This window comes from Citrus clementina, unplaced genomic scaffold (genome assembly GCF_000493195.1).
Source record: "Citrus clementina cultivar Clemenules unplaced genomic scaffold, Citrus_clementina_v1.0 scaffold_2, whole genome shotgun sequence".
Classification (NCBI taxonomy): domain Eukaryota; kingdom Viridiplantae; phylum Streptophyta; class Magnoliopsida; order Sapindales; family Rutaceae; genus Citrus; species Citrus x clementina.
Window position 1 is genome coordinate 31158497 of NW_006262688.1, and position 11106 is coordinate 31169602.

Consider the following 11106-nt stretch of genomic DNA (forward strand, 5'->3'; position numbering starts at 1 on the left):
GGTGACTTTAGAGAAAAAGAGATAGTGCATTGAAAGAGAAAAGAAAATGATATTTAAAATTTAATTTTCAATGAAGGATAATTTTGAAAATAAATGGAGCTAATTGACAAGTGGGGACTAGTGAGATAAATTGAGAGGCTTCAAATGTCACTACTCTTTTTCTCAATCTTAAATTACAAAAATAGTAATAATAGTTTTTACCCCTCTATTTATCTCATTAGCCTCAATTTTTCAATTAACCCCAACTATTTTATGTTTATCTTTATCTTTTAAAAAATTAAAATTGAATTGTTTTTTCTCTTTCAAGCTCATGAACTACTGATTTCTCACATCTCTCATTTTCTTGAATTATTCACAATTTAAATCAAATCTTGGATTATTATCAAAATCTATACCATCAATTCCTCCAAAAAACAAGAAGCCAAGATAAAATAATAACGAAGTCTCACATAACTAAGAAGCTAATTGTTTGGGATTGCCCACTACTTCAGCATATTAAAGTGATGGGACAAATCAATGATACTCTATCATATGGTAGAGTAATGTGTTCTAAGGTGGGTGATGGATGTAATTTATTAATATATTTCACCTCTAATAGTTTATTTGTTAGTTTCTTTCATTTATTATTTTAGTTAATTAATCTATATTATTAATCAAGGTAATAAATTAAAGATTAGGGAATAATTTAATACATGGTCTTTAGAAAATCAGAAGTGGAGACCATTGAAGATCATTTGGACATGTCTCTAATGGGCTCAAGACCAAATATGAATTAAATTTATTAGCCCATCTAAAAAAACACTCACGTGATGACCAAAAGCTAAAATAATTGTTTTCTTATATGGAAACAAATGTGGAGTGCACATAACAAGCTAATAAAATAGGAAAATTTACCTATTTGACCACTTTTCAACTTTTAATATAAAAAAAAGACCATACTCCAGTTTTTTTTATAATAGCAATCATTTACAAGGTTGTTAGACCAAAATACCCCTAAAACTAAACAAACAAACCCCAACTCCCATGCAACAACCGAACATCTCCACACACCACCAAAACACTCCTCATTTCACCTCTCCCACATTATCCAACCATCACTCAACCTCCCTTTTACCTATTTCGCATTCATCAAACTAATAAATTTATCCAAGTATTGAAGACAAAATCAAGCAACAAATTAAAGAACAATAAGAAGTTAAGGTTAGTATTTCTTCAATTTTTTTCTTTTATTTTTTGGTTGGGTTTCATACAAAAGATTGGTTGCTCATTTTATTACAATGTGGGTGCATTAAATAGTTAAAGTGAGGTCATAGATTCATAAATTAGTAAAATTCTAGCAAAATCCGATGAAAATGGGTTTTGAACGATGTTGAAGACGAAACCCAAAATCCAAGCGACAAGTACTTGTCGCCCTGGTGACAAAACTGTCGCCCAAGTGATAGGTACGTGTCGCTTGTATTCTGGTATTCGTCACCCGGGCGAGGGCGCTTGTTGCTTGGGTGATAGAATGTTGCATGTTAGGCGGTTAGTGCTCGCATCGCCCAATATACAATCGCATGTAATTCAGACAATTTTATCTGTCGCCTGGGAGATAGTGTTGTCAGCCGATCACCCGAATTTGTTGATAATTAGTCATTTAATTAATATAGTAATATTATTATTTTTAGTGTTTTTAATAAAGTATTATTATTATTTTACATCAGGTTAATGGAGTCGGTAGTTCTTAAGATGTATTTTGATGGAGTATAAGAGACTTTGAAGGATGGTCGTATGGAGTACGAGAATGAAAAGGTTACTGCATTTTGTTTCCAAAAAGATGCAACATTTAAACAATTTATTGCAAAGTTGTATGGAATTCTGAAGAAAAATCAAAATGAATATTCCCTCACGATAAAGACAAATGTGAACAATTCATTACGAGACATACAATTGTAGAGTATTTCAAGTAGATCAATTTATTTGTGCTGATGCAATTGCGGTTTGCCTAAATCTCCGAGTAAATCCTATAAGCTTTTGTTCTCGTTACTACACAAAGAAAACATTGGTGATGACATATTCCAAACCTATTATTCCAGTTGGTAAAATGAACAATTGGAAAATTACAGAAGATGTCTAAACATTGCAAGTGAACCCACCATATGTACTATTATGTTTTGGTTGTCGGAAAACACGAAGAATACCATCTACAGGTGAGGATATCCCTCGGTCTATTATAACTTGTGGTCGATGCGGGGAGTATGACCATAACCACAAGACCTGTAAGAATCCCCTTTTGGCAAATATGTGTTAATGGTGTTTTAGTGTGTTTGAAGATATATTTAATTTTGTAAATTGTATTATCTAATTTGAAATGACTTTAATCTATAAGGCTTATTGGAGGATCTTAGTTTTATTAATCTTGTATTATCTAAATTTGGAATGACTTTATTATGTTGATTAATTATGGTGTCATGTTATTGATTACAATCAAGCAATTGACAACTCTTGGAGAAACAGGGCGACGAGCTGTGTCGTTAGGGCAATAGCCTATGTCACACGTGTAAAATAGCTAACAAACTGTGTGGCGACAGGCTCGTCACCCAGGCGACATAGCATGTTGCCCGATTTTCCAGAGAATCATGTTTATTTCTTGATTTTATCAAGCAATAAATAACTCTCTGTAAAATCGGGCGACAGTTTATGTCACATGCGCAAAGTTGGCGACGGACTATGTGGTGACATGCGCGTCGCCCGGGCGACACAATTTGTCACTCGATTTTTTAAAGAGTTGTTCATTACTTGATTTTGTCAAACATTATGCAACTCTCAGGAGAATCGGGCGACAGGCTATGTCACCTGGGAGAAGTGCCTGTCGCACGCCCATTTTCCTCGTGCGACAAGCATGTCGCCCGGGCGACACAGCCTATCACCTGATTTTCCTGAGAGTTTCATATTGCTCGATTTTGGTGGCTATTGAAAATGTCAATTGATAATAGGCTAGGCGACGCAAGCTTGACAAGGACAAATTTTAGGTAACACGGGCAACCATCCATGTTCTTGATTGGCCGACACATGAACCTTGTCTTTAATCTCAAAATAATTTGAAGTTTAGATTAATAATTTCTTAGAGGCATTTTAACAAACACTTGGTATGACATTTATTAGATATCTTAATCTTAAGAAAACTCTAATATTTTCATACCCAATATACATCTTAATTATTAACTATGATCAATGATGAAGCAACCAGGCAATTTAAACAAAAATGTATTCTAAATTAATGAAAAAAATCGAGAAAGTACCTAAACGGCCGAAACCGTAAGTGAGGGAACTTACTGGAACCAAACTATAACTCACACAAATTGCCACTGAAGTGAAGGAACTCTGTAGAACTCAAGAAACATCGGAAGTGAAGGAATTCCCGTAGGCGTAGTTGGGGCGATACGAGATGTTTTTAGGTGACTATTGGGCTAAATGTTTTGTTTGTTTTGTTTTGAGAATTTAAGGGTATTTTGGCCCAAGAGCTTTCTAAGTGGTTGCTATTGTAAGAAAAATTGAAGTGTGGTCTTTTTTGTTATTAAAAGTTGGAAAGTGGTCAAATGGGTAAATTTCCCAATAAAATAAGGGTTTTGGCTTTATAAAGCGGGAGTCGGTGGTGAAAGCGCATAAAGGAAAAGCCTTTTGGCTTTTGAACGGGGATAAACGAGGCAGAGAGAATTAGAGCCACCGAAAGCAATTAAAGCAGAGCAGCCAAGGTTTGGGAGCAAGAGAAGCCAGACATTAGGTTTAATCTCCATTACTGATTTTATTTATTCTTCTATCCCTAAATTACTTATGTATAACTAAACTTTTATATTAAGGTCAAGATGATACCATATTCAATAAAATAAATTATTTTTTATTCAATTAATTCTTTACATGTGTGCTTTAATATTTATAGTTCTTGTTTCATATATTTGGTTGAATATTATTAAATCTTTTTACCAACTAAGTCATGCATTATTGATTGTTAGGATTAATTTTTGACTAAATCTATAATAACAAAAAAAAAAAAACTTACATAAGATTAATTTTAATTAAACTTAATTGATATAACCATGACCAAACATAAATTGATTTTGAGTTGTCACTCTAAAATTGGGAATTAACTGGTAATTAAATAATTGTTAAATTGAATAGGGGTTAATTTACATGCCTAAATAATTAGTAATGATTAGTTTAGATTAAATTTTACTTTCCTAAAACTAATAGTTTAATAGATTCATGCACTTACAAATACAGTAAAATTTGTACAATAATGGGATCATATTTAGGCCTAATAATAGAACCTACTAAATTTAATATTAAAAATATCTGTGGAGACCCATTGCTCTATTACGTAGTAGAGCATCATGGTGGGACAGACCCACGGAAAATTTTTTCGCACATAGTTTGGTTATATATATAAGGATCCCCCTAAGTTATATGCATGTAACTTACAATTCTCTCACATGAATAGTGAGTGGGCCCACACCATTCACTATTCATGTGAGAGAGTTGTAAGTTACATGCATGTAACTTATCATTAGCCTATATATAATTATCTTGCATGAGCAATTGGAAGTTCTTAGGGGATCTAATTGAGTACAGTTTCTTTCCGGAAACGAATATACCAATGAAGGCATGGACAAAAGTCAAAAGGTCCGTAAAGAGTAACATCGAACTTTACTTTATTATAAAATATAAATGGCAACATTTAAATTATATGTGGATAGTCCACAAGAAGGAAATACAAGTTATCGAACAAAACTGAAAATGATTATTGAAAAATTAAAGGTTAGACATAAATGAATCTATAAAGCATATAATTAGCACCTATTTCATGGAATAAAGAAAAAAAACAATGTCTAAAGTTAATAAAACAGAAAAGATTTATTGACTATATACATGAAAACTCATGCAGCAAATCATTTATTACAAATCAGAAACTTCAACAATACACAAAAACACATGAATTTATTTTGTCTAATTTATTGAAACATGATGGAGATACTATATATGCGCACGCTGAATCCCTCGTAAGAATAGCTGTCAAATTAATCACCCTTTTTCTTCCTTGACGAAAGTGGTGGAATGCTTTGTTCATTCCTAAAGAAATTACCGGGGTCAACCATAGTCTTCACATCCACCAATCTTTTAAAATTGTTCTTGAAATATTTAAGACCCCAAATGCTAGCTTGTTTGTAGCTCGTGTAGCCTTTATTATTCGTTCCAATGTCAAGATCCCTGTAATTCAAATATGCAGCTCGAGGAGTTTTCGAAACATAGGGAGCCACGTAATCGTAAAGCCTTCTGATCCAACTGATGTGCCTTTGAGATGCTTCGCTACCTTCTTCTTCCCAATAAACTATGTGCTGAATTTTGTATCTGGTACCAGCTCTATGTGGGAATGGAGTTGCGGAATCTGAAATCTGATTCATTACCCCACCATAGGGACTCAAGATCATTTCAGCAGCCTCCGCTTCTTTTTCATAAAATCTTTCGTATATCCCCTGGAATGCAATTTCAGGCATAGGATCGTACACGAAGTCAGATTTGGCTTTGAAAAATCTTACGTTGGGTTGAGTTCTGTTAAGCAAAACATCCAAAGATTGTCCTCGGAACCCCGCAAAGTACATGATTGATTCAATCCAGCTCATTTCAATGCAGTCTTCTTTCACCAAGCCAAGCTCAGGGAAGCTGTGCTGCATCAGTGGAAGGAGGACATCAGCTCCTCCGAGAAACAAGGATTCAAATGATGCTCGTATTGTTTTCTTCCCTTGTGTGCTTGAATTTGCACTTCTTAAGAACACTCTGATATATAAATCTTCATCGAGTTGATCTGCAACGTGCTGCCATCTGTCAACGATCTTGGTAGCATTTTGTTCCAAGGTTCTAGCGACTGTGAATGCAGTCACTGTTTCCGGAACAGTAACTAGCTTTATTTTCCAAGCAATGATCACACCAAAGCTAGCACCTCCACCTCCCCGGATTGCCCAAAATAGATCTTCTCCCATTGATTTTCTATCGAGTAACCGTCCATTAACATCAATCAAGTGTGCATCAACAACATTATCAGCAGCAAGGCCATACTTGCGCATCAAGAAGCCATAGCCTCCGCCACTAAAAAGTCCACCAACGCCAACAGTAGGGCAAACTCCTGCTGGAAAAGCAAGGGTTTTGCTTTTCTCAGCAATAGTATGGTAAACTTTGCCATTGGTTGCTCCGGCTTGAACCCATGCAGTTTTAGCCTCTGGATCAACACTGACTGAGCTAAGATTTATGAAATCAATGATGACAAATGGGACATGATAATTAGAAACATAAGAAAGACCCTCATAGTCATGACCTCCACTTCGAACCCTAACTTGCAGACCATATTTTTGGGAACATTTAACGGCTGCTTGAACATGGGATTCTTTAACTGGAGTTACAATGACTTGAGGTTTTGGGGTGGTGGGTGTTGAAAACCTGAGGTTCTGTATTGAAAAATCCAATATTGATGAAAATGAGGAGTTAGTTCGGGTGTATATCAATTTAGAAATGGAGGTTGAGTCTTCAGAGTTTTCTAAAAGACATTGAACAAATTTGTGAGCATCATACGAAGGTTCAGGATTGTCATCTGAGCCTGCATGATTCTCAGCTGATGATGTTACCCAACATTGAGAGGATAACAGAAGAACCAAAGCAAATGGTAAAGCAAGAGATTTCATCGTTTCTATTTATTAATGTCTGAACTTGGTACATTTGATTAATTAGATCTCCATTATTTATAGTGTGGCAGGATGCGTACTCAATCAGAAAATGTATGTGAACATGCGTGGCTGCTAAAGGATTGACGAATTGGATGTAAGGAAAAGTTCAAGCACATCTAGATGTGTTTAATTTTTTCTCTGGCCAAACAAAAATTTTTTCTTCCCATTAAATCCACGTTTTTATTAGCTGGCCACGTATCCCCGAATTCAATATTGACCATGCATGTTTAGGTATATTTCGTTCCTTTCCTCTGTTCTGGATTAATTTTTTTTCTTTCCTTTCTGATATGCTTACGTCCGGTAATTTCCAGCCCATAGTTTAATATATAAATTAATGCATGCTTGAATTTAGTGGTCCAATATATCGATATCGGTTTATCAAGTCAAATCCTTTGAATTTTGATAGAGAATTAAAGCTAACGCAGATGTCCAACTCATTCCATATGAAATTGCTTAAAAGATAAAATTTTGACGCATGAAAGTTATTATATTTCTGCAACATCTTATTTTATAAATGTCAAGGTACATATATTTAGTCGTAGGTACATATATTTAGTCGTAGGTATATTTCAAATGACTTACTCGTAGGTACATATATTTATCTTAATTTATAAATGTCAAGGTACATATATTTTATAAATGTCAAGGCTTCGACACCTAAAAATTTCGATTGGATTATGTATCTTAATCAATATACATCATCAATTTTTATCATTGATTACAAGAATATATGAATTGCTAATAAAATAAATTGACTATAAACTTTTTATATTCTATCGTGCTTGCAAGTTGCAATCTATATATATTTTTTAAAAATTCAGTTTGCACACGCGCCCATTTAAATTACAAAAAGAAACGTTTATATAAATATATGTACCTACGACTAAGTCATTTGAAAATCAGTTGTAACTTTTTTTTTTTTTAAGGAAGAATATCGGTAATAAACACAAAGAAATTTTGTAAGTAGAGCATCTCCAAAAGTTGTTTTATAGTATAGTATTATATCCATTGACTCGATCCGGCTGGTTTCTATCAGATTGTTTCATAATTTTATGCTAAGGTTGCGTCAATAACTAAAATATAATTTTTAACTCGCTAAATTAAATCATGTTGTGCAAATTTAATGCACCCATAAGCAACACGAATATATTGAAGTATTAGACTAGGAACAATGAGGTCTAACTCATAGGGACCGTCAATTTTTAGGAAAGTAAAATTCAATCTAAGCTAATTACATTTTTACCCTAATTGAAAATAAAATATTTTGTTTGAGAAAATTGAAAAACTAAATTTGCAATTAAATTAAAGGCAACTAACTTAACCCAAGATTTCAAGAGATTGAGACTACCGGAGTTTTAGAATCCACCACGATTTAACTCAACAATTATCTAATTACTAATCGATTCCCAATTATAGAGTGATAGCTCGAACTCAATTTATTTTTGCTCATGAATATAACAATTATGCCTAATTAAAACTAATCTTATTTAGATTCTTTTTCTACTTAATAGTATGATATCTAAGTATTTTATGTAAACAATAGTGAATGGCAAAGAGTCAAAATTTTCCTAATCACTTTGTGTGAACAATTTAATGAAAAACATAGAATCAAATATAGTCATATATAAACTTTATAGATCCAAGCATAGTTTTAGTCAAAGAATAATCAATAATGTATGATAAAATTGGTGAAAAGATTTAACAACATCCAATTAAACATGTGAAACAAAAATCATAAATATTAAAACACATATATAGAGAATTAATTGAATTAAAAGTGATTTATTTTATTGAAGAGGACTTCATCCGTAACCATAGTATAAAACATTAGATGGACATAGAGAGATTGAGAACGATAGAATTAATAGAACTCGTCATGCGGCTGCTGCAATCTCTTCGCTTCGCTTCCGTCTGCGTCCCTATTTGTTTCTGTCCGGCCGCTGCCTCCCAATCGGCGTGGTTTGCTTCTTTTTAAATATTGCCCAACTTGCCGAATCCTTATCTAATATGAGTTAACGTTCTTGGAAGCTAAGTCACCGATTTAATTAAATCCTATAGCTATAACATAAGACTTTAAGAGGCCAAATCTATTTCCATATTCTTTAATCCATTCACGTGCATGCATGATTTAGATTTTGCAACCAATTAAATTTTGGTCATTTAGCCTTGAACTCCACGTGGTAAGTTGGTCCAATTGCTCCCAAAACCAATTTATCTTCATTGCTTCCCAAACTGTTATTCTTCACGTGATAGTTTTAATAAAACTTGCTTTGTCTTTAATTTCTTGGCTGCTCAATGTACCGTTATAAGTCCTCTACTTATAATCCTTGATTCATTCTCTCCAATTTCGACCACTTAAAGCACGTTTATTCCCTAATCTTTAATTTATTACTCTGTTTAATAAAATAATTCAATTAATTAAATATAACAACTAAAAATAATTAGTAAATATATAATAAAGGGTAAATATATATATATATATATATATATATATATATATATATAGATTATACCCATCAAATTAAGAACCAAACACCAATGGTTGGGTTGGTTCGATACCTCCTTCTCTTAACTATAGAGGACTTGAGTATTTCCGATAGGTGTGGATTTTTATTATTATGTTGGAATTCAGTTGTATTAGACTTTAATATATTAATTTGATTGTATATTTAAGTGAACTTTAATTGTATTAGTCTTTGATTGAGTTGTATATAATATTAAAAGATAATAATAATAACGAACCGAATGCTCCACTGTTAGCTGTGTATTTTTGGTGGTATGTTAGCAATTCCATGACTATGTTACAATACGTTAGGAATGCAGAAAATTTTCTGATGAAATTTTAATTTTCGTCATTTTTCTTCAACAAACTTAATTAGTCTTTGTTATTCTTGCTTTATAAAATCTTCTATTTTTCTTTCATTTTAATATACATGACTTGTCTATTAAGAGAATAATAATTTATTCTTGTTATTTTATATGTATGTACGTACGTACGTATGTAGGTATGAATGTATGTATATCTTTTATTTTCTTTCATTTTAATATGCAGGACTTGTCTGTTAAGGAAATAATCTTATAAATTGGCTGAGAAAATCTTAGAGTAAATATAGAAATTTGAGGTAACTCTCAAAACTCGAGCTAGCTATATGTATGGTATCAGATCACTAAACTCATGAACATACAAAACATTTCCATGTGGCAAGGACCAACAAAAATTGGCATAACAATAATGTTTAGAGAATATTATAACATTGGCTTAAAATATCTTAGACTAGATACAGAAACTAGGATAACCTCTAATTCTTGAGATAAGTTTAAGCATTAGTTACACCTACATACTTTTCAACATTTCATACTATATTGCTCCCCCTTTCCTTTGTATATAGATGAATTATCAACGGAGACTTTCTTCCTTGTATGATCAAGTTGTTGCATAATATTTTTTTATTTATTTAGTCAATGTCATAATTATTTTTTTCTTTTTTTCTTTTTTTTTACCTTCATCCAATTGATTAACGAGCTAACTTGCTCTTTCCATCAAATTTCCAATTTGGAATAGTCTAAGAGTTAACTTGCAAATCTTTCTTAGTTATCAATTTGCCAGGTTGGAAGTTGGAACAGTCAAGAAAATTCTAACAAATATATTCAATTTCTTTGGATTTATCGCATAGATTATAATATGAAGCATTTACCTTTGGAATAACACTTTCAAAGGGGAAAATGATAATTTCATCTCTCTTAAAAATTTATTTTTCCATTTGTTCCCTGATAAATTTTTGATATTCAATTTTACATCAGTGTTAAAATGTTAAAAAAAATGCACACATTATTGAAGGAACATACAACGGGTCCAACTTCATTATAATAGTGGTATCAAACAATTTCTTGTCACTATCAAAAAAAAAAATAATAATTTCTTTTGTCTTTTGTGACAAATTTTCATATGAACCCTCCACTCACTTTTATTTAACATTTGTTTGATAAGTATTAAGCTTATGTCTACCTGCATCCATAGGTACATTTCAGGCAGCACCTCATACTATATCATATTTATAGATTTTTTATCCAATATTGTATTTGTATCACAATACCTCTCCCTTTTTTTTTTTGATAGACCTCTTTACTATTTTGAAATTGAATCATTGGCATATTTAATTTAAAACCTTACACTCCTTTTTAATTAATTTTTTTAAAATATCAGTTTCTTTTTTTTTATACATTCACTATCAAATTTCATTTAACACTTTTAAGCTCTTTTTATTTCAAATTTTTTTTATAAATATTGTGGTATTTTTTTCTTACATTCAAAACAAATTATGTAACCTCAATAGCTCCATTACAAAAAATATAC

General features: G+C 32.2%; 1 protein-coding gene across 1 annotated transcript; it reads right to left on the reverse strand.

Moving 5' to 3' along the window:
• Window positions 1-4871: 4871 nt before the first annotated feature.
• Window positions 4872-6716, reverse strand: LOC18051434 (berberine bridge enzyme-like 18). Its single transcript, XM_006448788.2, has one exon. It carries the CDS (start codon window positions 6708-6710, stop codon window positions 5055-5057), a length of 1656 nt encoding a protein of 551 aa, XP_006448851.1. The 5' UTR covers window positions 6711-6716; the 3' UTR covers window positions 4872-5054.
• Between the last annotated feature and the right edge of the window lie 4390 nt (window positions 6717-11106).

Coding starts and splice junctions, on each gene's coding strand:
- LOC18051434 (XM_006448788.2), bottom strand. CDS start 6,710: ATGAAATCTCTTGCTTTACCATTTGCTTTGGTTCTTCTGTTATCCTCT.